Raw genomic sequence first — 26,231 nt, forward strand, 5'->3', positions numbered from 1 at the left:
GGCATTGATTAAAATTCCCCCTTTCTATATTGCTCAGGCTAAGCAAAACGCATTTAAACACAGACATTTAGCTAACAGAAAGACCAGCTTCAGAGGCTGTTAAATATTAAATAACGCCCTAGAGACTTTTCATGGTTGAAGGTTCTGCTACATACGATGCAAAATGCTTTCGTAGCACAGCGAATTGATCTAGCTACCAAAGAAGCCACCAAAATGAAACAAAAAAAATCCCAAACAAGCCACGAAACTTCTGCCGTTTGATTCCATAAATCAGACAGCAAGCTTCTGTCAGCTGATGATACAACCTTAATTAGGACTTCATGTTTGAAAAATATTTTTATTTTTTTTTTAGAAGAATGCTGTAAGTGAACAGATGTTTGCTTACTATGCGACTTAATCAAAGCAACACATTTCCAAGGCAATCCAAAGAAAGACAGAATACATACCTGTGGATTGCTTTGGAGACTTCTCTCTGGACCTCCACATTTCTGCCTTGCAATGCATAAACAGCAGATGCAATAAGGCACCTCTCATAAATTGTATTATCCCCTTTGTCATGCTTCAGTAATTCTTTTAGGGCTGCTGTTGCCAGTGTAGCATCCTGCTTTACCAGTCCTAGTGTGCACAAAGCCTTCAGACTTTCCGTACTAGGTTCCTTTAATGAGCTGTTGAATCAGAGGGAGGGAAGGAGACACTATTTTGGAGCAAAAACCAAACTTACTGTTAACATTAGAGCACTGCTTACTACTGAGTCGTCCTGCTCCTATGTATCCAGCCTGGTATACAGACTTAACAGCCTCTCACTGTGCGACTGTGGATCAAGCTAGATCAGCATCCCTGAGCTCCCAGGTATGGAGAACAGCAGCGGTTATGCGCCATTTCAGCACTGAAGCTTGTAACGTGTAACTGCGTGGCAAAGACTCTGACACATTAATTGTCCTTCAGCAGCAGCCATAAAATGAATAGTAAGAGACAACATGTAACACTGACGACTATTTTCTTTGCTTGAAGACATTTGTATTTCTAACTAGCATCAAACCTGAGTTGCAGTGTGCCTATTTACAGCTTTGCAACAGAAATCCAGGAAGCAAAGAGCCAGAAACGAGCCTACTGCACAGAACTGCTCTTTCTGAGACCAGGCACATTCTGAGAAATTATGCCTTCCTTACACCAAGATTTGTTCCAACATAAAGGCAGTTTGAGCATGCTTTCATCATCTATTAGCTTTAGACCAGTTGCACAACTCCGTCCATTTCATTACGAGAGGCAGTTTAACCTCATGCCAGTAGTATTCCCAGCTTTACTGAAGACCTACTAGATACAGTTTCTGACTTCTTTCAGCAAATTTTTCTAGTATAGGTGGAGAACTCTGAACTCAAGTTAATCCCTGGATCTTCAATTCTGGTGAAAACAAACGGTGAGCTCAGCATAAACTACCAAAATTAACGACCTTAACTGATGTAGTAGTTGAAGGTGTTCTTACTGCAGTACAAACTGGATGGCAGCAAACAACAAAACAGTGCATAGCAACAGTAATCTGGAGTTACTTCACCATAATGTCCTAAACATAACTACAGAATGACGTGCTGCTTACTTTCACTTATCAGGTGACTACAGGCTCCTAATCAAGCTTCTAATGATTATTTTTACCTTAAAAAAAGAGACAAGACTCTAAACGTCCATCTATCATTTTCAGTCCCTAGCAAGAAACATCTCTAACAGCTGTTAAACATAAACTTGAATAGCCAGCACTATGTTATCTGGTGCAAAGGCGCTACCCTTTGACAAGTAACAACTGGGAATCTCTCATATTAGCTATAAAGACATGCTCACTGCTAAAACCTCTGTTCCAAGTTGGCCAGGAGAAAAGAGGAAAGGCAGCCTCTTGTTCAAGGTCCTACTCAGGCCCTTTACATCATCTAGCACGCATTTCAGTCAATAAAGAAATCTTTCTATTGGACTAGAATGCACCATTGTTTTTCTTATTACTAAAATCCACCATGTATCTTTGCAGCATTGTGCTTCCAATTCAGACCTAGACATACTCACTGTAGAGTTACTTTCCTAAACAACTTACTGTCTTTTATTTCTTTAAACACAAACAACTAATGTCAACTAGACAAGTCTCATAGTTGACGTTTACAACAAAAATTAAACTCTGCAGTGATCAACAGGAAATATCAGATCCCTAGCCAGTTAATCATCAGTTACTCAGGATTTAGAGTGTAGGTCTAGTCATCGACCTTCACTATTTCAGTAACTTCAGGAGTCTGCTGGCAAGACAGAGACTGTGCAGCCACTACTGGAATTCTCTATTGACAGAGAGCTGATGCTGAGAAGCTGAGATGTTAGCTCTCAGTCCATAGCTACCGGGAGACTAACAACGACGCATGGGCTTTTAGCCTCCACAGCTCTGAAAGAAAAAGACACTCGTGATGTAAGTGAACAACTGATGCAGATCCTTTTCATGCGGAAGGTACAAGACTGCACTTGTCTATGACACTTGGAACATAGTTGTTCTAAGATTTCTGGCTATTTAAACTGAAATTGTCCTCCTTCATCATCTAGATTTCTTACAGCTAGGGAGCAGAAACATTACCTAGTGCTTAGGACAACTACAGATGAATATTCTCTTGAAAGATAAACCTATTAGAACTATCATTCAAGGATGTCAGACATCCAAACTGCCCAGCTCACTAACCCTTCCACTCCATACTGCTTTAAGAACACAGAATAAAACACAGGCCGTAAACCAAAACAGCTACATTACATGAATAAGCTTAAAAGAACACTGCATCCACTCCCACTTTGAGTCTGCAACACAAATAGCCACCTGAGATCCCCCAAAAAGTAAATCTGAGGACCCAGCAGTACAATAAAATAACATTAACTGAATATTATTCCCTCCACTCACCATTTAAACAGCAGTGTCTTTGCAGCATCCACTTTGTTCTGTTTATACTCTATTATTGCCAAGGCAGTCAGGATATGTGCTTTATCTTGTTCAGACTTAGCAACAGACAAGGCTTTTTCATAGGCTGGTAAAAATTCAAGACACAGAATTGAAGTAGGAGAAAATAATACGTTTGTAAAGCCTCTAGAAAGGCACAATCATTAGAAGACGCACACAGGGGCACTTCGGTTTCAGGTTCACTGTATTTTCACACCTCAAAGCATAGGCAGAATACAAAAAAAAGTTGACTAAAACTTTGGAAGTAACCATATGTTAGAAAATGCCAGATTTACAGGGCTGTTCAGAGCCTGCGAGTTGTTTAATATGCAGCAAGTGGAAACAGAACTGAAAAGTGGGATTGGGATATCCAGAAAAAGCCTGAAAGAATACAGCTTAAATACTCTCCTCTCCTAGTTTATTTATGAAATAGGACTTTAGACGGGCACACATCTCTCCAATTAAAAACTAAGAGTTATTTTAAATACTGAGCTGGCTGCTCCTTTGCGAGTGCTCATGCTTCTACACTGACAATTCAGTATACCTTTTTCTGAGGTGTCACATCTTAGCAGTGCAGAACACGACAACATAGTACTTACACTTAGCACTAAGGCTAAAGTGCTTTGAACAACACATTAATCTCCTATCCAGAACTGATTTTTCCAGGAAAGCCATTTCATCTGAGAACAAGGGAAGCTAAGAACACAACAGCTTAATGGAAGAATTAAACTCTTGGAGAAATGTAGCTTCCCTTTGTATATTTCAATAGTTCGGGCAACCCGCTGAACAGCCTAATGATTAAAACCGTTATGCAATTTGTGCTTACATATTAGGACTGAAAGAGTGAAATAAACTGAACTACAGCTAAGCTGGTCAGACAAACAAATTTTGGTAAGATTCATCTCAAGAGAAGTGTCCCTTAATGCTTTGAATTGGGCAGATGCTCACCTTTGATACTTTCTTGTAAGAGTCCTTTCTTGAAGTAGGCTAATGCTATCCCCACAATACCATCAAACTCAGTTAGGGGTGTTGATGTGTAAACCTCAATGGCCTTATCATACTGACCAAGAGCACTGTTAATAAAAAAAAAAAAAAAGTCACTGGTATGGAGGATGTGTCAACAGCTGCTATGATTCAGATAGGCTGTCCTTCCAGACCAGTATCCTGTTTTCCACAGTAGCTGTAAGCAGACATCCGGAAAAGAGCAAGATTCAGACAAGAACATGCAATATTCCCTACGCCTCTCTTACAGCAGTTACTCTATCCAAATATCCATTGCATGAACAGTAATTGATACAAGAAAGTCCTCTCCATCTGCATGACAGCTATATGGGAGGATGTCACCTAATAGTCAACACAACGGAGTGGGAGGAAACAACAAAGGAGAAATGTGAAAAAAGGAAACCAAAGCATGCATGCACAGAGACAGAAAAGCGCACATACAGAGATACAGCATTCTTGTTCTAAGACCACCAGGGAAGAAATTATCCAGGACTGTGTTTATTAGAACTAGTTACTAGTTACTGAAGCTTTGCTCCTGTGTAAGTTGCACACAGGAATCATCACGCGTGCAGCTTGTATGTGAGACTACAGAAAACCGAAGAGTTGCTTCTACTATCTTCCCTGAAATTTCTCACAGCCTAGAAGTTCCAGTGTCATAAACATAAACAGAATATATGAACTTTCCCCAGAGAGCTGACAAAAATCTAATTAGCAGAGCTTGAGCTATCTCATTTCAATGAGAAGTTTGAAAGTCTTCATCTGTTAAGACTTGTGTCCTGCCTTTCCTCAGAACCAGAAGGGAATCATGAAAAGAACTTAGCATCATGAGAAGGATTGCAGCAGAGAGGGCCATCAGCAGAAAGATCACCTACGTGTACACAACATCCCAACCCACATGCTTCAGATTGTACAAGTCAATATAAATTCACAAGGCAAGTAGCAGGGATTTTGAATAAACCTTGAAGCAGCTATTTTATTCAGACTAAGCCTACTATATATGTCAAGTGTGGAGATCATAAAAACCCTAATTTATTCTGGAGACCATATAACAGCTACATTGTGTAGACTATGTTAAGGCACTTAAGTATCAACGTAAGGATAATGAAAATCATTGGTATGTTACAAACTACCAAGACATATAGCAAATAATTGCAATTTGATTTCATTTTTAAGTATACTGCTCATTTCTCGAGCACACACAAAGTTCAGTCCAACTTGTCTACAGTTAAGAATGATGTTTAATAAATTATTTTTAGCAAAAACCTTTCACCTTTCAGCCTCACCCATGTTTTGCGCAAATGCACTCACTGCATCCAAAGCTGAAGTTAGGAGCTGGGGAAATATATCAAACAAACACCTACCACAGTGACCTGCCATAGTTTTGCATTGCTATATGATATTTCTCAGTATCCTCAGAGTTTTTCAGTAATGAAGCTGCCCTGAAAATAACCACAATTAAGAATAATTACCATCTGACTACAAAACCCATATTTTGACAATAGTTCTCAAAGCAGAACAGACAAATGTTTTATGCAGAAGCTTTTCTATGCTAATTAAGCACAAACAGAACCTATTTTACCATTTTAATGCCTCAGAAAACACGTTTCCCAAACATGGTTACCTTTGCCATCTCTCTCTACCATTTGAAAAGAGAAGAAAAAAAATGAAACAAAGCCCAACCACCTCCATTAATTAGAATGGCGTAGAGATCAAAACTAAAACCAAGCCTAACAACTGCCAAAATTTCACTTAAATCCCATACAGTGAACTAGGTAAATGTCCTGGGCATTCAAGCCTTGGAATGCCTTTACATCTCCAGCTGTGTTCTGCATTTCCAAATCTGATATAAGAACATCCCCACACCTCCCCTTACCGTACACTTTGTTTAAATGTACTGCTGAATTAAGAAAGCAAGGTTTATTAAAAAGAAAAACCCTGAAGTGTTTCAGCTGGTGCATGGAAACAAGGAGCATCTATCAGTAAACTTTTCAGGGTGTATAGTTTACCTCTCATAGGCATCTGCTGCCTGCCTTTTTAGATGCAGATAGTCGTTCAAATAACCAAGCATCGTGAAAGCAGACGGATCGTCTGGAACTCTTTCTAGAAAATCAGAATTGACAATATAGGAGAACATGATCAGAAAAAGCTGTGAAAAAGCATTACAAAAACATTGCTACATTGATGCTACAGTGTATGCATATATACAAAACACTATGCCAAGTGCTTCTGTCAGTTGCTCACTGGAATCATTTTGACAGGCTGCAGTCAAATAAAGAAGACATACTAAGGCCCACAACATGACATCAGGTTAGCTCAAAAATCTTTAAAATCTTATGACACAGCATCAATGTACTCAACATATTTCAAATTTTTCTGCTCACAGTTGTTTGGGGTTTTTTTTGTAATGAAATAGGAAACTATTCAGCTTGTATAGTCTCTAGTAAAATACCAGTAGAATCATAGAATGATTACATAGAATGTTATAACAAAGAATGTATGGTTTATTTTTAATACTACAACTCTGAAATGCTTGTTAGTAGCTAATGGCACAGATTGTCAGCTGTCATCTCACCTCACACTTCTAACCTTTTTTCCCAGACTAGGAAGGATCCCATAAGCCCCTCCTGCCGTCTGCTTAAGAACAGGGATTTCGCAGACAAAGAAATACAGTCTCACATTTATCTCATTTTAAGTGCTTGCACCTCATTTTGTAGCCCTCAAAAATCAGCAACAGACTACTCATCACAGGATTTATTTATAGTAATAGATGTAGAATAAAGAAAACCCACATCTGCTCTATCTATCTTCCGGGCTGGACATACACAAGCCCACCGCAGCAGGGAGGCCATGCTGGCTTGCAACCATGCCCGAGAACACGGTCCATCTCCTGCTGAAGGTGAACGCAACCACACGCCTGAGGTCATGGAGTTACACAGCATCCAGGAGCAGGCTCCTCCCAAACACCATGGCACAGGGGTGGAGGAGCTAGCATCTACCTGCACCAACACATACAGACACCCAAAGGAAGTCCCACAGCCAACGCCTGATAACAAGCGTGACATTGCTCTGCCCCTTATTTTAATTGGTCTTTGAAACAACATCTACTGGAATGAGTAGGAAGACAGAACACAAATCTATATCATCTCTGTGTGATAACAAAAAAAACCAGTAGCCCACTTACCCTGTTTTGATTATGTGCTTTACAGCTCAAAAGCCTCTCCCCAACCCAGTCACATCACTCTTTGCCAGAACTAGTACAGGTGTATCTGTTCATTCTGAACACATCCTTTAGGCTTGACAGGTTGGTGAGGCATTCAAATTACCTACCTGTGTATTTGCTCAAGACCACCTGGGCTGCTGGTATAGCATTCATTTCAACAATGTTGTACAGATAAAGTTCAGTGTTTCTGTTGCTTTCATCCTGCAGCGTTGAACACACCCAGTGGGCGTAGCCTTTTGCTCCCTCAGTCTCAAAAAAAACCCAAAAAAAACCAAAACAGGAGTCTTTAAACCTGATCAAGCAACAGCAAAATAATTAAAGATTATAATAACGATTCTCTGTCTTAAGGCTGAATCTAGACTAAAAATCTGCATCAGTGTTAAGCAGGAGAAGAAAACACCAAACTCAATTACTCCACACACAGTTCTAACTTGTCCTTTGGGCAAAGAGAATTCTTACGTTAATATATCTCTTGCTGCACCACTGGAGGGATGACAGACAAAGAAAAGCTGTAAGAGAATGTGAAGTCCTCCACTTTCTTAGAACTCAGGGTACTGGCGATATCCTTGATCTCTCCTGGAACAGATATAATTTATGGCTTTGATCTCTGTCCAGTTCTGTGGAACACCAACAATGTTTTTTCATGACTTATGAAGCTGATTTCTTGGACCACTGGGACTAAGGCATTTAATAAAATAACTGCCTGCCATTCACTGCCAGCACAGGACAGGCACACAAACAAGGAAGTCAGATAATATCATTTGGAACATGACCGCATCTGTTTCATCATTCGGGACATGCCTACTTTTTAAAAAATCACCTCACCTAAGTAGAGTCATTACATATGCAGAAATTTCAGGGCAACACAACTGTTATACTCACATGCATACTGAGCTCAGTCGTGTGCCGGAAGAGATCCATAGTATCATAACTGCCCACTTTCTCTGCAATAAGAGCCTACAGAGAAGCAAGAGTTGGTTCTTGTTTGAAGAGGTACTTTAAAAATTATGACATCAACAAGAAACTCGGCACAAGTCACTTCAGGCACACCTCAGGCATTTAACATGAAGACACTTTCTTCTCCTCATACTCTCCAAGAAACATCGGTTTTAAGAATAAAATGAACACAATTAAAAGGAGCACAAGCAGTTTCCACTCTACCAGTTCTTGAAACTTACGGTCTTCTGCTGCTACTTTACATATTTCGGGACAAAGACTTTGTGTGTGCTAGCACAACTTACAACAGCATCTGATAAAAGCTAAATTTTGACATGATGGTGCTAGTTCTCCCCTAGAATACAGCTTCAGCTAGATATTATTAGCAGGTCAGCAGCATGGGATTACGAAGTGCACCTACAGTCATCACAAAAGCGTGAGTCACAAGTATTTCTACTATTCACAGATGTCCTAGACACCCTAGGGAGCATATCCAGCCCTCAGTGGTAGAGGTAGGAAGGGACCTCCCAGGAAGTAAGGACTGCTTTTGTCCCAGGTACCTTAGAGATTCACTCCTAACAGTGGTGTTAGAAGCAGAAGCTGCAAAGAGATTTAAGCAGTGCCGTATAACGAGTTAGAGGTACAGCTGAAGCTGAAAAAACCAGCACCTTATGAAGACTGTGCTTTGTTGACAATGCTCAATAAAAAGCCTCAGAGCACAAACAGTGATTGTTTTTTTAATAGCTAGTTTCTTACCAAACTCTCAACATCAGCCAGAAAAACATTATATGAAGACATCTGATTCATGTAGCTTCCACTGTACTACCACCATGGAAACAAAGGGTCCCATCCACCCTCAGGGTAAGCAGAAGCTCCCTTTACTTAAAAGCTTCAATTTTCAGGAACATGCTCAAGTGCCACTTATCAGGATGGAGTCTAAGTCCTCTCTTGGACTAACAACCGGTTTTGCTGCACAGTATTATGATTTTTTCATCATCTTACCTGCCCAATCCAACACAGTAAGTAAGAAGGTTCCAGAGACTGGGCTACCTTGAAGGCCTCATGAGCTTGCTGTAGAACCAAAGATAAGAGTGCTACTGAACTGCACGGCATGGTAACTGAGCACTTTTGCATATAGACAGGTATTGACAGGTAGTAGTATTGGAAGAGATTTCACAGACAAAATTAGGTCACTACTAAAAATATCTACTGTGCCACAGAGAACACTGCACTGTCCAGAGAAGTAAACCAGTTTAGTCTCATCTAAAACAATAAATACATAAATCTTTACAAGACCAACGTTCCCCTCCCTTTCAAACATATTTCCTTCTTAATATAGTTCAGCAGCTAGATTACCTCTCAGAACCAGTATTATTTTAAAATCTGACTCTTGGAGGATCCAGTTTTGGAAGCTTGCTTTTCCTTCATGTAAACAGTTAAACACATTTTCAAAACATTACACCTGATTACCATTCACAAATTATCTTTTCCCTATGGATTATTCATGTTCAGAGTTCCTCCCTCAGTGTGGCATAAGGTGAACAAAGTCTTAGCATTAGTAGTCTTAGCAGTAAGCAGTCTGTAGTATCAAGTTACTCAAAATAATTCAGACTGTCACATTTTGAATTAAACAACGTTTCTGTAATTCTGACCAGCAAATAGGATAACATGTACTTTTAGCAGCATGAGAACTCTGGACTTCACTGAAGATGTACTCTAATTTTTAACCCAGAGAAACTTGCAAGGTTACACAGAATTACAGTAACTCATATGACATGCTGATGAGCAGAAAGTAGCTACCTATGGGAAACTAAAACTCAAAGTTCAGTTTGTGACTTACAATTAAAAACAGTTCTTGGTCAAACCTGGTGTGCATTGGTTTGATTAACTACTTCTCAGTCCATCCAAATACTGTTCATTCCATTCAGTTGCTTGGAAAGCAACCTCATCGATTCAGAGGCAGTTCACTTAAACCCTCCAGAACAGATATTTAATTCATTTGTGTTCCTCAAGTAAGGTACAGATGCCAATTTTATTTCACTCAAAGGAAGCAGGTTTCCTGAGTCTGAGAGGGATGTTCTTCATTGTTTGCCCACACTCCCGCCCCCAAGCACTCCCTTTTAAAAAAAAGAAAAAAAAAAAAAAAAAAAAGAAAAGGGAAAGAGAAATTATACTTGAGGATGGGAGAGTTCTTACCTCAATGTTTCCAGTTACCAGATATAAAACCCCCAAGTTGGTCCAGGCAACAACATTCTAGCCAGAACAAATAAAGTATAAAGTTAAAACCAATGTATTATTACTATATTCAAAAATAACACTGCATCAGGGGAAAAAAGTTTTAAATGCCCACTTTAAACAGATGGCAGCTGCCTACAGCACTTACAATTTGCTCAGCTTGAACAGATTTGATGAACGAATGTTGAGCAAGAGCATAATTTCCAATAGCTGGGGGGGAAAGAAAGAAAAACGGAGAGCTAGATCTAACTTGATTTCACCAACACCATTACCATTAGTCAAGTTGCCTCCTAGTTTAGAATATTAGGGAGCTAGGAGTTTCACTGAGGACTTACCACTACAGGAAGCAACTACACCAAGTGCATTCCAATACAGATGATTTTTGCTATCAAGCCTCACAGCTTTTTTGAGACACTGGAAGAAAATCAAAAGCGGACTGTATCACTAAAAGAGCAAAAATTGAGACTTCATGCACTTACTTATTCAGAGATGTAGGTTTTACTGAGGACAGAGAGAGTATGCAGACAACCACCCACACCAGTTTAAAGACCGTAACAGGAAAAACAGGCAATACCTGTAAAGACTTCTCTAGCAGTTCACTGATCTCATTCATGTCACTGCCCACTGCTGTGAGGTGCTCTGCTTGTCGATAATAATTTATTCCAAGATCACACCATATGCTAGGCAAAGACATCAGTTTTAAAGCTCTGCCGTAACACCTACAGAAACATGAATCACAGAAGCATTATTCCAAGCCTCTCTACACGAAGAGCAGAAACCTGAAAAAATATTAAAAAGAGTGCTTAAAAACCTAAACCAAGCAAACACGCATAGACACAAACAAAAACAGACAAGAATAGAAAGCAAACAAAAACTAACCCGTTTTCATTCAGTTAGTTCTCTTCACAGAATCTATTCTGGTCTAAAGGCAGTCCGCAGTGCCCACCACGTGTGAAGCCACAGATGTGTCATTTGCAATATGCATGCTTTTACTTAGAACAAACATCAGTCATTTTTACAGTTAATCAGACCTCCCCTCGGAAGTACTTGACTTCACGTATCGTGGTTGAGATTCACAGAGCAGCTGTGTTTCCTGCCTTACACATCCAACTGCACAAAGCTCAGAGGGAGTCACAAATGAGGATACAGAAACACTACAAATATTTTCTACCATCATGAGCTTCCAGGGCCAGAAACAAGGAATTCCTGCTTCCAGTGTACTCTAGAACCCATACCTAGGCCAAGAATTGATGACATTTTTATAGGAAAGAAGTACAGACAAGAGAGCTTGAAGTATTATCTTGGACTTCAGTAGTCCTGGGAGAATTAGTTAGCAACTACTGCAACCACTCCACTTAACGAGGCGCGATTAGTTGAATGACAGGCAGGATGTAGCCTTGTTCCGGAGACAGAAACAAGGAAAAGAGCAGGTGCTGGACGAAGTGTTGACACCTGCTGTGGCAATCCAGGAAACATACCCTGAAATGAGCAGTGTGATTTGGAAGAAGCACGAGACTCTATTTACCACCTCATTAATCTTTGCTCAATATGCAGGTGTCAACAGATCAGCATATTTTTCAATTTCTAGAAATGAAATAGTCTAGAATACTTCAGACAATTATAGAGTCTCCAGCTGCATAGCAGCTCTTGAAAATGAAAAATCATTACCTTCCTCCCAGTCTGAGCAGCTCACTTTTCCTCAGCACCTGTTTATCTGCATTTTTACCCAGAAGAGATCCTAGAACTTGCACATTCACTTTGGCTGGTGAAATAACATGCACGCTAGTACAGGTATCTCCAATCAGCTTCCAGAGGCAACATACGTCAGGACGGTGCTTTGTTGCCCTGTAATTAATGGTATAGAAAACACACAGAACACCCATTGAGACACTTCGATACCCTTTTCAGAAAGAAAGTTCAGCACTTTGAAGAGTGGCACAAACTCAAATGTAATTAATCAATGAGCTGTTTGATTTTTTGGGGGGTTTTTCTTGCTACTCAAGTCATAGGTCTAAAAGGTCAAAAATAACCAAAAAAAGAGAAACTACAAAATGCCAGTGTCTCCCAGCCTTGCTGGAACTAAGAGTCAGTTCTGAAAATTAGCCATCATCCATCAAGATGTCAGATGACTACACCCACTCTTGCATTTCAGAGCACTACCATATTACTTTACATGACACGACTCATCTGCAGAAGCCTGATGGACCTTCTTCTACAACAGCAGCTATCTCAAGGTTTAGTTTAGGACACAAAAACATTTTGTACAAAACGCAAAGGAAAAAGATGGAGGGAGGGAGGGAAGGAACAACTTCCTCTCACCCACCATTTTCGGTAGAAATCCCCTTCTCCCAGCCCCATCTATACAGAAGGACTGTTGGAGAGAACTGTGTGTCATTTCACACTTGTGTTACAATCAAATGACTCTGTATCTTAAAACAGAAAAACAAAACTCTATAGTTACCACTCATTTAAGCAGCCTAAGTCCAGAATGCATTATCCAAACCACTTTCAATAAGTGTATTCTTACTCCTAGATAAGAAGCCTCATCTATTTGATTTGGTTTAACTGAAAATCGTCAAACACTTAACTCTCACTCTTCTGCTTGTCAATCCACAATCCCAGTGGAAATTAAATAACTGAATATTTAGTACTAACCTTGTAAAAAATTCAAGAGCCTGCTCTATGTAACCCACAGCCTTCCTGTCAAGATAGTTATCAAGGGCTGATCTTCCCAGCATGATATAGCACTCACCAAGTCCTGCAAATAAGAGAAAATATCCTCAATGAAGAGAGATACTTTTATGATACGCTTGATAAAGGAGGTGGGGTAGGAGGGTGGAAGCCTGCTCAGTGTTCTGCTTGATGCAAAGTTTTATACCACCCATGTGCTATGGCAAAATCAACAGACACGCAGTGAGTCTTATGAAACAGAGACTTTGCTTGTAACCTATCCTGTCAAGTGTGAACTGTAGAATAGTTTGAATATTAAAATAAACCTGATCAGTTATAAAGATCATCACATTTAAGCTTTCGGTTTGTCCTCAAATATTAACTATAGCCCTCATGAGAAAACTGTTCTGCACTGGTAAGTCTTTGACAAATACACCAACTTTCAGTTCACAGGAGTCAAAAATCATCGCCAAAACACAAAGAGAAGAAAGAATGTCAAGATAGCTAAAAGAGGAAGTCTTCTTCAAAGAAGACTCGAAACCAACATTATTTAATCCTATTCATTTAAGAATTTGCTTCACATGGAAATAAATGCAACCGTTAAAAAGGAACTGTATCTAATGCCATACTTTCTAGCATTCTGGAACCAACAAGACAACTGCTTGGTTTAGACTCTTGCTGGCACAGGCATTGATTCTATCTGTCACTAAGTCACTGGCTATGAGCACCATTCATTCTGAGTACTATTTTCACAATTCTGAAGCTACCTTCCTCATGTTATCATACCCTGTACCTATACCAAACTCCTAACCACAGTAGTCATGTTTTGCAAGCATCTTTATCCTGCCCCCACTAGGTATTTCTCTAGATCACTGCTATGCATCACGATTTCAGAGCTCTTCAGATATTTGCAGGCTACTACACACTAGTTTTTGTGCAGGGGATCTCTGCATACCCAAGATCCTTCCTTGCAAGAAAACCTCAATACACCAAGAACCTCTCCACGAGACTGAAGCACTACAGTGCATATAGGGAGAATGAGCTAACATTTTCAGATTCAGGCTTGTTACCTTTCAGTGCAGGCACATAATCTTCTGTTGTCTTTAAGATTTGTTGATAGGTAGCTATTGCACTTTCGTATTTGCCTAGAATCTGCTCCACTGCTGCAGCTCTGTAAATGCTGTACACGAGCCCTGGGTTCAGCTCACTCGCTTTCCTGAAGGATTTTAGAGCTGTTGAATAGCTACCTCTGTTCAGGTAAGCCTCCCCTAGAGACTCCCAGCAGTTGGAATCCTTTGGATCAGCCCTGAGAGCTGCCTGCAAACTGAAGATATCAAGATATGAATTTATTTAAATAAAAGGTGATACAAGTTAACGTAAACAAATTATTTCTTTGCATTATATACTATCAGGACACAAAAGCATAATTGTACAGAACTTTTAAACAAAGCATAGTAGTGTTTTCATCTTCAGAGCATATTATGCAAGTTTAGACACTGTACCTAATCTTGGCTCATTATTTAGTGCTACACCGTGCTTGTCTGTGACAAGCCTGTCACCAGGCTTGTTAGTACAGAACACTGCTACGCTGAAAAGACTGCATCGTGCTAATTCTGGAACTGAAGATAGACACAGCTTGCTCAGATCCATTTCCCACTGTTTAGTACAAGCCATCCTACAACCAGCTAACTTCTTTTCAAAACTTGCTACGATCAAAGACTGTTTTATTGAGATTTATAGAAAAAGGCTTAAACCAACCACTAGTTCTCTTACTCGGGCACTGCTTGTGACGGCTGACCACTTCTCAGGTAGTAAAGTCCACGATGAAGCCACGCCCATTTTGCTGTACCAGGACTCGCTTTTTCAGTTACCTCATTCAGGATTGACAGAGCAGTGTCCTAACAAAGCATCAAAAATGCCAGGTTAGTAAACATACATACGTGTAAAGAACAAAGTTCTTGTAAAAGCAGAATACTCCTAATCCAGCAAACCATTAACTGCCTAATCTGTTAATTACTGTAACGAAGAAATGTTACAGGGGCTTTTTAAAGTTGGCAGGCTGAATGGCAGATTAGAAGAGGGAATGATCACATCTACAGATGTGATTATTTCTTATGCACCTGTCTTTGCAAATAGACAGTAGCTTCCTGAAGTTTTGCGGAGACTACTTTTTAATTTTTTTTTTAAACTAGAGAAGGACATAAGTATTTGCAGCAAGTCAGATACTTAGACTGACTTTCCAGATGTTCAAATGGAGTCTGTCAAAGTATGGGTTTCTTTCTTGCTCTGTAATATCACAGGCTAAGAACTTTTTATACAACGCTATGTAAGAAACATTTTTTAATATGTTCTGATGACTTTGTATGCTTTTCCTGAAAGCAGCAAGGTGGAAGATAGAGAAGGGGTATGAGTTAAGCATGATAAGAAAACTAACTTTCCCTTCATGATCCCTACTGAAAAAATCCTTCACCTAAATCACATATATGATGACTATAATGTTCTGCTTGGTTCCCCTGCCCTTCTCCCCAGACAGACTAATTTTGGAACTGAAGCATAAAATTGAAACAGGTCCAATTCTGAAAGATGCTAAGCAATGACAGAACACCTGTTTCCAAACCTTATTCTCAAATGCAGAGGAAACCTGAAGTGATTCCTCAAAGAGCAGGATTAACAGAAAAACAGCAGTAATCCAAAGCCCTGAAGTGTACAATACCGTGTCTCCAAGTTCCACACTTAAGTCTACAGCTGCTGTTCCAGATTCTTCATCTGTTTCATCCAGTTCAAAAGCTTTTTTATAGCAACCACGAGCTCTACTTTTGTCTCCAGCAATGTCTCTGTAGTAGTTACCTAAATAGCAAAAGACACTTCCCAAGTAGCTGTCCAATTTTGCAGCCTATAAGGAAATATGAATACAATATAAGACACCGTTTTGAAGGATTATACTGATGGACAGGTCCAGTGATAACTACTTTTTCAATCTCTGCTTATCAATTTATTTAAGCTCCTCCTGTGATACATCTGAGTGGTCAAACTATTTTATGATTTCAGAGATTACCTGAGCTTTAAATATTTGCAGAATCTGCTACAAACCTCAGGACACAAAGCATTTTGTTCATGCAGTGCACAAAATTGTGCACAAAGCATTCTGTGCATGCACTAACAAGCTAGTTGTGCTAGGAGAAAACAATTCCTTATTACATCCCGTCATTTTCACATTTTACTCCATTCCAACCATTATTTTCATATTCTTACAATATTACTTCACAATTCACTCTGGTCTTTTCTAAAATTTAAGTTCCTTTTTAGATGCACTTGGCAGATTTGTTTGTACTCAAGAAACCCACAGCCCCCAAGCAGCAGAAAACAGCTTTTACAATAATTAAAAAACCCCTTCACATAAAACAGTTTAAAACCAAAAGTATTACGCATTTCAACTACATTCTCCAGTATACTCTGCTGTTATTGAAGTGCAAACAGTAGGCAATGATTTGAGTTGTCAACACATATTATGAAGTTACACAGCGACCTTATAATGTCTAAAGTCTTATTTTGTATACTTCTGTGTCCCCAGTAAAGATGTCAGATTAAATCTTTTGGATACACATTCTTACCTATCTCCAGAGAAAAATCCACAACCACCAAAACCCCAAGATCAGGAAAAATGTACAAATTGTGGGGTTTCGCTGACTAACTTTCCCAGACAGACATTGAAAATCTAACACCATTCTCATCTTTATTCCTTCCTTCCTTTTTTCCCAACTTGAATTTTGCCCTCCTCACTTCAAAATGCCATCAAATATCTTCACTGGTCATCTAGAGGCCTCAACCTTACAGGCCTCAAGGAGAGAAGATTGAGTGAATCACCACTATCTTTGGCTAAATCAAAGACCTCACGAATTGGGTGAAAAGAGGAAAACAAAAGCAGGGAGTTTCCAGGTATCTGCAAAGCTCCCCGCAATGCCTTTTTGCACAGCTGAACTTCGTTTACTGGCTCTGGAAGCTTGTAAATGGTAATAAGCAGAATATTCAAACCTGTCATTACAGGCAGCGTATTGTCCAAATCTGGTTTCTAATACACAAAAACACAAATTCTGTATGAATAGTTAAAGCAGCCTTTACCTTCAAGAACTGAGTGAGTGCTTTTCCTTTGTCTTTTTTTGTCTCATCACTCATGAACCAGTATGTGAGCCCCAGGTACTGATGATACTCTGCAGTTTCGGCCTTTCTTTCAATAGCATTTAGAAAACTAAATAAAAAGAACAGAGGTCAGACCAGACAAACTCTCAAAAGCTCCAAAACTCTATGTTCTAGTCTTCCCCCCCACCCCCGTATACCTGTAGAGGAACTTAAAAAATAAATGTACCTTCTTTCTGCCTCTTCATAGTTCTTTTGGGAATAATGCATGAAACCCTCTAGAGCATGGGACTCAGCCAGATCAGGGTGGGACACCAGAAGCTCCTGTGAAATCTGCAAAAGGATGTCATTCTCCCCTAGTTATTTCCTCTATGAAACCAAGATTTCTACTTAGCTCTACTTAGGAATGACAATACAGCACTAACCTTTAAAGCTTGATCCATTAAACCTTTGTTCAGATAAGCCTGACCTCTGATAGCTAAAACCACTGGATCGCTGCTTGCATCCTCAATCTAGAAAACCAAGTAATAGACACGTCCAAGTTATTCTCTCCCTACATTAAGAAATCAAAGGTGTCAAAAGCAGGCAGATCACACAAAGATAAGAAAACACTTAGATACCCCTGCAAAGCCTTAGACAGAATAACTTTGATGGAGAACAGGTAGAAGATTGTAGAGCAAGGACAAAGGTACAGAAGTCTAAATAGTGAAGGACTAGTGTGAGGCAAAATAGAGGGGAAGCAACTTCTGCTTAAAGCTTAACCGTTCAATCTTAAAGTAATGTACTCTTGTTCATGACTAATGACTAGTGAATGGAGGACATGAGGAGTAGGATTATAACAACAATTCACATTAAGATGAGCAACAGCCATAGAACAAACAAGAACCCAGCAGCACTGAGCAAGACCAGACAAGGTCAAAAGCGACAGCTTCTAAAATCAGAACCGTGAATGAAGAAGTATTGTAGCAAAGCCTAAAATAACAGAGAAGGAGTGTTTGGATTACACCATAGCTGGTAGCAGTTGTCTAAACCACACAGAATGTAAAAAAGGAGGCAAGGGCAGAAATTTACAGCTTGAGCTTTTAGTACAGAAAGATGACAGCGCTTTTAAAAATAAAAAACTCCATACACTTCAGACAGTGAAAATACCTGCTCAAGTGCTTTAATGGCTTCTTCTGCAGCATCAGCATCAGCTATTTTAACCAAAGCCTCTGCTTTCAGCTGAAGGATAAGGTTCTTCCACCGAAGACTAGGACCTTCAGGAGTCCCAAGAGCCTCGAGTGCTGTTGACAAGAGAAAAATTCCATTAAGTAAAAACAGAAGAAGGAACTACAGAGCACCACTGTTCCCAGTGACTTGTTGATTACAATTTTTCAGTCTAATAGAGCACCACTTAGAATAATTTTTTTGACTGCTCTAACCCATGTTGAAGAAATTGTTCTGCAAAATTTCTATTCACTGAGGTTTAAAAGTTAAACCAATTTTAGAAAGGTCCTCTCAGACATGTGGAGAGACTGATTGGTTTCTAGCTGTTGGCCTTATAAGTGGAATGCTAGATTTGTCCAACCCGTGTTCTGAAGGAACAATGACCTTTCAATCAAGTTGTTTTACACTTAAGTGTCTAAATGAAACAAATATTGCTGAAACCAGGGATTTAACTCTGTGCCTGCGCAAAGGTAACTTTGCACCTTTCCACACAGTATTGATTAGTTCTCCAATACACAGTATAATCGCACCTCAGAGAATAAGGGCATCTGTGCTGAGCTTCAGCATTCTCCAAAGGCAAGAACTTTCTGAATAACTCAATTAACTGTATTCATTTTCACATACGATGTATTTCTGTCTGACTTGATACAGCCAGTAAAACAGGTCAAGCATAAAGCAGCTCTCTCCCACTTCCCACACATTCTTTGGACTCAAGGAAACTTTCTGCATCAATAGCATCTTTTAGCAAGGCACAACAACTTACACTTTGCACTGAGAAACAAAACTTCTTTTGCTTGTTCTGAGCATACCAGCTTTTAGTTTCATTTGGTACTAACTAGACCTCACACAGGAAAGCAAAACACTTGATCTTTATCCATCTTCCACATCACTTGCAACTTTGCAGATTCCAAAATCACCTCTTCTCCAGGCTGGAAAAGGACTTTACAGGTTATTTACTTGTTCTCACATGCTGCATTTTCTATACACTTCATCATCCTTATTACTAGTCTATTAGCTTCTACTAGTATTTTCTTTGTGAGAAGGAGTGGGTGGGTACCAAAACTGCACAGATATCACCACGCTGCCAAGGTTCTTAAAACAACTGCATATTGCTGCTCTGTTTCATTAACAATCCCTTCCCTGTAACTTCTAATATTTGACTTGCCTGTAAAGCACAGAAGCGGAAAAAAACAGTCCTCGTTTTTTGTACAAAATGAGGACCTTTCTGCTCTCTACTTCAACAAGACTGTAGCATAGCTTTGTGAGAACACATTTTCTCACAACTGCATGATTTTGCATGTAAGACTATGCAATGCTACTCATTATTTTAGACCTAGTTGCCCACTCTGGTAATCTCCTTCTAGAGCTTTTCAGTCTGCTTTGAATTGCAGCAAACTTTACAACCTTATTCCTCAACATTCATAAAGGACTAGAAGAGAGGATGAACACCACAGGTACTAGAGAAAATGTCAAGGACACTACCTTCCAGCCTGAAAACACATTTTATTACTATACTGTGCTCTAGCTGTTTGCTTATTTGAAACTGACAAAAAAACACTCAATGCTACAAGTCTACTTCTTAACCCAAGGCTGCTTAGTTTCCTTTACAGTCTTGTAAGAGATCTTATCAATTACCACCTGGAAATCAGAGTAGACTGTATCACATCTTCCTTACCCATGAGCTTGTAAACTCCTTCAAGGAGTTCTAAAAAAATCATTGCTTTACAAAAGCCATGCTGTCTATTCCCCAGAATGATTGGTCTACATAAATTCCCTAACTCTGTTCTTTCAGTTTTAACTAATTAAACCATGGAACATACCAAACTTGGTGGTGGTTTCCCTGACCTTTCCTAGAACCCCTTTTTACAAGTTAGGGTCACGCTATCTACCTTCAAGCATTTGGGTGCCAAGACAGTTTAAACCAGTAGTTACATAAATCACTTAGTACTTCAGCAATTTCATCTTTATGTTCCTCAGTCAATTCCTAGGTTGGTATCTCATAGTTCCATCATGCTAATTTTTCTTCTCTTGTTTTATAGCAACTTCTATTAATGCTATAATCACAGACACGCCATTTGATTAATTCCCTGAAAAGAAGAGTCATGGTGTAGAAGTCACCTTGAGCTCTTCCACACGGAACACAGATGAGAAAAAAACCACCTCATTTTTGTTCTTTCTGCAATGAATTTCTTTTTACCTACTTTGTTCTGTTTCCGCACTTCCTCCACTCAAATTTATAGGCCTTTTGAATCTCTCTCGCTGGCATGTACTTCCCCTTGCTTTTAATAATTTTCCATGGCTGTTTAGCCAGGTCTGCATGCTTTTATGTCTTCAAGTCTTTCTTGAGAAGTTTTTCACTGCATTTGTCCCTGTCAGAAAAGTCCACTTTGGCTGTCTGCTCATTTATAAACATCAGATAACAGCTCTATTCAGATTAGACATGCATCGCTAGATCATAATAACTGCTCTCGGTCCCTGGTAGCACGGATGAAGATTTATACTCACAGTGAGGTTTCTTAAGATGCAGTTGTACTACGCAACATTTCTGCATTTTACATTAACTCAATTAAAATCTTATCTTTTAAGTCTAAATATGAAGTCCACCAGACTAAAAATCTGTGACGTCTACCCTTGTGGTTTCAGACAACTACCTGCTGCTTGGTGGCGCTGGTCAACCACCAGCTGAAGAAGCACATCAGAATGCAAACCTTCTAAATATTAACCATCAGACAGCTTTCTGATTCTGATTAGCCATGCATTTAGTCTCAGGAAAAGAGAAAGCAGGTCCTTTTCAGTTATCATAAACCAAGAGAATCAGGAGACACCAGCACAAGCCGCGAGACTGCAAACAGCAGTGACTGCTGCTAACTGCGACCTACCATGCAAAGGCCACATTGGCTGGACTACACAAAGTGATGTACCCCTGTGGTTGCTCTTTCAGTCAGCAGGCAGTTACCTTGATTGCAGGACAGGACAGTGTCCCGGTGTTTGTGAATCTTCATCTGTGCCTCTGCCAAATAATGCCATGCTGCTGGACACTGGCTAGTCTTCTGCAAACCTAATAAAAGAAGAGTTTAAAAAAGGCCCTAAAAAAAGTTACTTAAGGCTGCAAAGACACTGTAGTTGCCTAATGCTGTGCTACCATAAAATGCCATCAAAAACATATTATCAATCAGATAATAAGACCTGCAGCGACTTTTATTCTCTGAGTCTTACTTCAAACTGTTTTGCATATACAGGCCTCCACGCAGTAAGGCAAAGACTAAGCAGCATGCAAGCTTCTATTAGGCTTAATTTTGCATGTAACATTACATATACAGAAAAGGAAAAGAAGGAAAAGTGAGGAAATGCAAAACACTGGCTTAAGGTGCATTTTTGTTTCAAAAAGAAAAAGGCTCTTCACTTTCATCAGACATTAACACCAGCAGCCTGTAGACTGCTTTACAGCTTTTCTTAGGGCTACAGAACTTCAAGACAGCAAAAAATGATGGCAAGTGTTTCACTGAAACTTCCTGACAAACTTGCCTTAGTTAAAAATTCAATAATTAAACTGAATTTGAGTCTTCTGAGAGATACAGATGTATTACTACTAAATAATGCGTTAAAGCTTCAGTGCCCAAGATGCAAACACTTGGCTTACTGGGAGAGACATTATTTCCAAGTTTTACACATTTCTGCTGACACCAAGAGCCTTGCCCATTGATACTCCCCTTCAGAAGCAGAGTATCACATGTAAAAGTAAATAAATACAATTATTTGGAAGATGTATCTTTTGTCAAAAACAGGATGTATGCTTTGTTAAAATATCCAATGGCCATTTACGTCAAAAAAATTTGCTTTCCATGGAAGACTTTTTCCTTTTAAGCACCTGAAATTTTTATGTCAGATTTTAGGCAAGACATGTTATTTCACTGTGGATAAGCTACTCCAGAATACTGTAGAATATGCCAAAATCCAATTTCAGAACAACTTTACTCTACACCTGGGTGAAATGATGCAGGCTATCATAGCACAACCTGATGGACTCATGATTGCTAGACCACAAATGCTTATTTACCCAGATTTCTCAATAAACTTATCCGAATTTTCCATGGCCAGCACAGTGAGAGTGGAGAGTCCTATTTTGCCACTAGTATAAACAACTTTCAAAGAGCTTTGCCATTTCAGTCCAAGGAAGATAATTACAGATTTGTAAGCCAAGTCTTCAGCAAATCTGGCTACCATAAAAAAAAAAAAAAAAATCCTCCAATATTTCTCTTTAGATATCCAATACAAGCGCTTACCCAATGTAAGTGTTAAAGAGGATTTAAAATTATGTCACTTCAAAGGGAAGTAAATTTTGTTCCAGTATAGAAACGTAGTGACTAGATTGGAGGACCTGCATTGTATTTTACTTCATAAATTCCACTTTCCTTCATTAATTGCTATTGCTGTATTTACTGCTTCAGCTAGCTATTTCCCAAATAACAGTCAGATTAAAAAAAAAGTTTAAAGTTGATCACTCTAAAATACTACAGAATTGACTGTAACAGCAATGACAGACTTCAGAGATGTTATACTTAAAACTGTATTTTAAAAAATTTCAATGCCCCATCAGAGAAAGTGTTGAATATTCTTTTACAACCTAGTCGGTCTTAGAACTGGCAAAGTACTATGCAAGTATAAGATTCCAAAAATATCTAGCATAAACTAGCTGGTATTCAAGTTATAGACTACTTACACCTCATATTACACATTTACCTTCAGTAAGACTCTTAACAGCCTCCTTGTATTTCTTGTCTTGGAGGCATTGTATACCAAAACCAATGATGCCTGGACCACTACTTGCATCCATCTCCAAAAGCCTCGAAAAACAGTGCAGGGCCTCTTCCGACACAGTACCTTTTTTCAGAAAAAGAAATATTATATAGAGTTTCAGTTTAAAAAAAAAAGGCAACAGCATACCTTATCTAAATAAATACAAGCCATATCCTTTGAGGCCAAAGTAATGAATTTATTAACTAAACTTTCTTCCAAAGGTACTGAATATTTATCACCCTCCACCTGCAACACCAAACCCAAAAAACAAGCAGTAATCTAAATACCCAGTACCACCAAACAAAATAAAATGTCAGTATGAAACCTGAATTTTTAACCACTTGTGTTAAATTACTACAGGTATACTTCTTTTATTAATAAAAACTAATTCCTTCAAGTGTTTTTCATGTAAGCCCAGCTGAATGCCCACATGTCAAAATCTGCCATATATGAATCAAAATAATTTCCTTCCAGGGTAGGCCTTGTGTACCTACAAATTTGCTGTGATGAGCTTGCTGAAACAGCCTTGCTGTGAAAACACAGAATTTAATGTATTGGCTTAATTTTAACTGATGCCACTACTTTTAATGCTTGTGCTTAGCTGTGACTGTAGACTTGGCAGTCCTTGTTTAAAATAACTGCTGTGGCTTACAGTCTTTGAACCATTATTTTCTTCAAAAAAATTATGGACTTCTTTGACATAAAGTTTGCCTTTGATTTGTATTTGGTAAAGGTGACTAATAATGAATCTCAGTTACAGGCCCACAGTTTTGAGGCATGAAGGACTACGACATAGTTGGAATTACTCAGATATCAATAAACAGCCTTACTAAAACCTAAGCATCATCCTGTCCAACCCAAGACTGCTGTGGGATGGTGAGATGTTGTCAGAGTGTTGGCACGTAAGAACTGTGCCAACGAGATGCTCCTTTTGCTTTGGAAATTAGTTTCTGCGTGTTTCTCCAAACTGTAAAGCATTCTCATGTGGAAGTGAGAGTCAGGGCCTCATTTGTCTTCATCCTTTCCAATCAAAGTGAAAAATTCTCTCGTTTTATGTTACTGCATTATTCCATGAAGCCTACCTTCAAAACTGGAAAATGTATTCTTCTACCTAAGCTAAAAGTTATTTCTCTTTATACAAAACAGAAGGGATTTTTCCTGATTTTCTTTCCTCGTTTTAAAAAGAAATCAACTCAACTTCTGATGCCTTAAACAGTGAAATGAAAAGACCAAAATTTAGTAGTTATCTTTGAAAATGCTGAGAAAGTGTCCAACACTACTGCACCGCTATTCAGTGAACTACTGAAAATAGCAATTGCATACTTTCAGGTCCCCGCACTACTGAACACATCATGGTATTTTTTATCCTCAGAGATATTCCTTTTCTACTTAAATATCTAAACAGATCTGTTTATTCCCTATTCACCAGGCATTCTTTTGAAGAAAGCTTCACAAATGTTTGGTTTTTTCACCAAAAGAGATTTTCTGTGTCAAGAAAAACGTAGGTGTAGCCCGTCCTCTGCCTCAGAGCACTGGTTAACATTCTTATTTCCCTCTTCTAAGCTTAAGCAGCAAATCTTCACCCAACCGGAGAGGCTGCTTTCGAGTTTTGTAAGGCATTCTCTCTTTGTGACTTTGTACGTTGACAGAGTTGGACGTAACTCGCAGAAGTTTTTTGCCAATTTACAGTCATTGTTCAGTTACAGAGCTAGGAAAAAGCAAATCACGGGACCAAACACGTTTCATTTCCAGAGAGGCAGAAATACAACATAAAAGTAAATAGTGCACTTGTATTGGGTCATAAAGGGTAAAAACTTGTAAGAAGATTGTCACAAAACTAACTATAAAAGAAATAATTTAAGCCCCCAAAATGCCTACATCCATCCTACTCACCTGACTGAATGAAGTGCAAGCAAAGTACTTCTAAAGGGTAACTCACAGTAGGATATAAAGCTATCATATCATTACAAGCCTTTTCCAACCGAGCTGTTTCATGCGGGAACTTGAAAGGAAAAAAATAAACAGTTATTAGCGTGAAATACCAGACATGGAATATTACATCGATTCACTGATGCAGACAGATTAACACCACCTTACTTTTGACAAGCACTGAATAAAGTCCTTGTAAAGATTTTGATGGTCTTCACCAGGAACAGTGTCAGCAGAGTTCACCGCATGTTCAAATGCAGTCAAAAGCTGAAACAAGAAATAATTAGGAGCACAACAAACAATGACTCTAGGAAAATGCTGCCTTCACAGAATAGAATAGTTCAGTCGAAAGGGACCTACAAGGACCATCCAGTCCACCTGTCTGACCACTTCAGGGCTGACCAGAAGTTAAAGCACGTTATTAAGGGCATTGTCCAAATACCTCTTAAACACTCACAGGCCTGGGGCATCAACCACCTCCCTGGGAAGCCTGTTCCAGGGTTTGAACACCCCTCAGTAAAGAAACGCTTCCAACTGCCAAGTCTGAACCTCCCCTGGCACTGCTTTGAACCATTCCACATGTCCTATCACTGGATTCTAGGGAGAAGAGCATTTCCCCTCCTCAGGAAGCTGGAAAGAGCCACGAGGTCACCCCTCAGCCTCCTCCTCTCCAAACCAGACAAACCCAGAGCCCTCCGCTGCTCCTCGAAGGACATGCCTTCCAGCCCTTCCATAGTTAAGCGGACAGCTACATGTTATTATCTGTATCCTACTCACTAAGTTTACACCAGTACTGTGAAACAGAGAAAGTCAAAAAGCAAGTTCTTTAATGTGAAGTAAAAAAAGCACACTAATTGTCTAGTACAAGATGAAGCAGTAATATATTGTTTCGTAACGTAAGATGGGCACAAGGTAAAATTTGTAAGAACATAGATTCTTCTTCATAGCTAATCCCAACTCAAAGAAGGACTTGGTACTACAAAACCTAGGTTACTATCCTCAATGGTTAGCTGTCAGCCTTCCCCCTGCTCTAGTCTGGAAATCTAGTCTTCTGCTTCTTGGCTCCTTATGTATCAAGGAACACAGGCTCTACAGAACGCAGGCTACCAAACAAGCATGCTAAAGTTGCCCACGGCACGTCACATGTGAAAT

General features: G+C 39.3%; 1 protein-coding gene across 2 annotated transcripts in view; it reads right to left on the minus strand.

The window, feature by feature from the left end:
• The window catches only part of SKIC3 (SKI3 subunit of superkiller complex), a 51,343-nt gene that overhangs the window by 15,201 nt on the left and 9,911 nt on the right, over positions 1 to 26,231 (minus strand). Inside the window, exons 9-33 of one of the 2 annotated variants that reach the window (XM_075447219.1) lie at positions 25,248 to 25,346; positions 25,044 to 25,152; positions 23,094 to 23,234; positions 21,310 to 21,411; positions 18,297 to 18,430; positions 17,573 to 17,659; positions 17,377 to 17,480; positions 17,133 to 17,259; positions 15,727 to 15,906; positions 14,787 to 14,911; positions 14,084 to 14,337; positions 12,999 to 13,101; positions 12,012 to 12,188; positions 10,918 to 11,062; positions 10,679 to 10,757; positions 10,492 to 10,553; positions 10,305 to 10,361; positions 9,111 to 9,179; positions 8,055 to 8,129; positions 7,280 to 7,421; positions 5,959 to 6,052; positions 5,314 to 5,391; positions 3,899 to 4,023; positions 2,915 to 3,038; positions 447 to 665 (exon numbers count right to left, since the gene is read on the minus strand). In XM_075447219.1, coding sequence (XP_075303334.1) covers positions 447 to 665; positions 2,915 to 3,038; positions 3,899 to 4,023; positions 5,314 to 5,391; positions 5,959 to 6,052; positions 7,280 to 7,421; positions 8,055 to 8,129; positions 9,111 to 9,179; positions 10,305 to 10,361; positions 10,492 to 10,553; positions 10,679 to 10,757; positions 10,918 to 11,062; positions 12,012 to 12,188; positions 12,999 to 13,101; positions 14,084 to 14,337; positions 14,787 to 14,911; positions 15,727 to 15,906; positions 17,133 to 17,259; positions 17,377 to 17,480; positions 17,573 to 17,659; positions 18,297 to 18,430; positions 21,310 to 21,411; positions 23,094 to 23,234; positions 25,044 to 25,152; positions 25,248 to 25,346 — 3,011 coding nt within the window. Of the gene's footprint in view, positions 1 to 446; positions 666 to 2,914; positions 3,039 to 3,898; positions 4,024 to 5,313; positions 5,392 to 5,958; positions 6,053 to 7,279; positions 7,432 to 8,052; positions 8,130 to 9,110; positions 9,180 to 10,304; positions 10,362 to 10,491; positions 10,554 to 10,678; positions 10,758 to 10,917; positions 11,063 to 12,011; positions 12,189 to 12,998; positions 13,102 to 14,083; positions 14,338 to 14,786; positions 14,912 to 15,726; positions 15,907 to 17,132; positions 17,260 to 17,376; positions 17,481 to 17,572; positions 17,660 to 18,296; positions 18,431 to 21,309; positions 21,412 to 23,093; positions 23,235 to 25,043; positions 25,153 to 25,247; positions 25,347 to 26,231 lie in introns of both variants that reach the window. The other variant, XM_075447218.1, reaches the window with a different exon arrangement.

The sequence above is a fragment of the Opisthocomus hoazin genome, chromosome Z (genome assembly GCF_030867145.1).
Source record: "Opisthocomus hoazin isolate bOpiHoa1 chromosome Z, bOpiHoa1.hap1, whole genome shotgun sequence".
NCBI classification, from domain to species: domain Eukaryota; kingdom Metazoa; phylum Chordata; class Aves; order Opisthocomiformes; family Opisthocomidae; genus Opisthocomus; species Opisthocomus hoazin.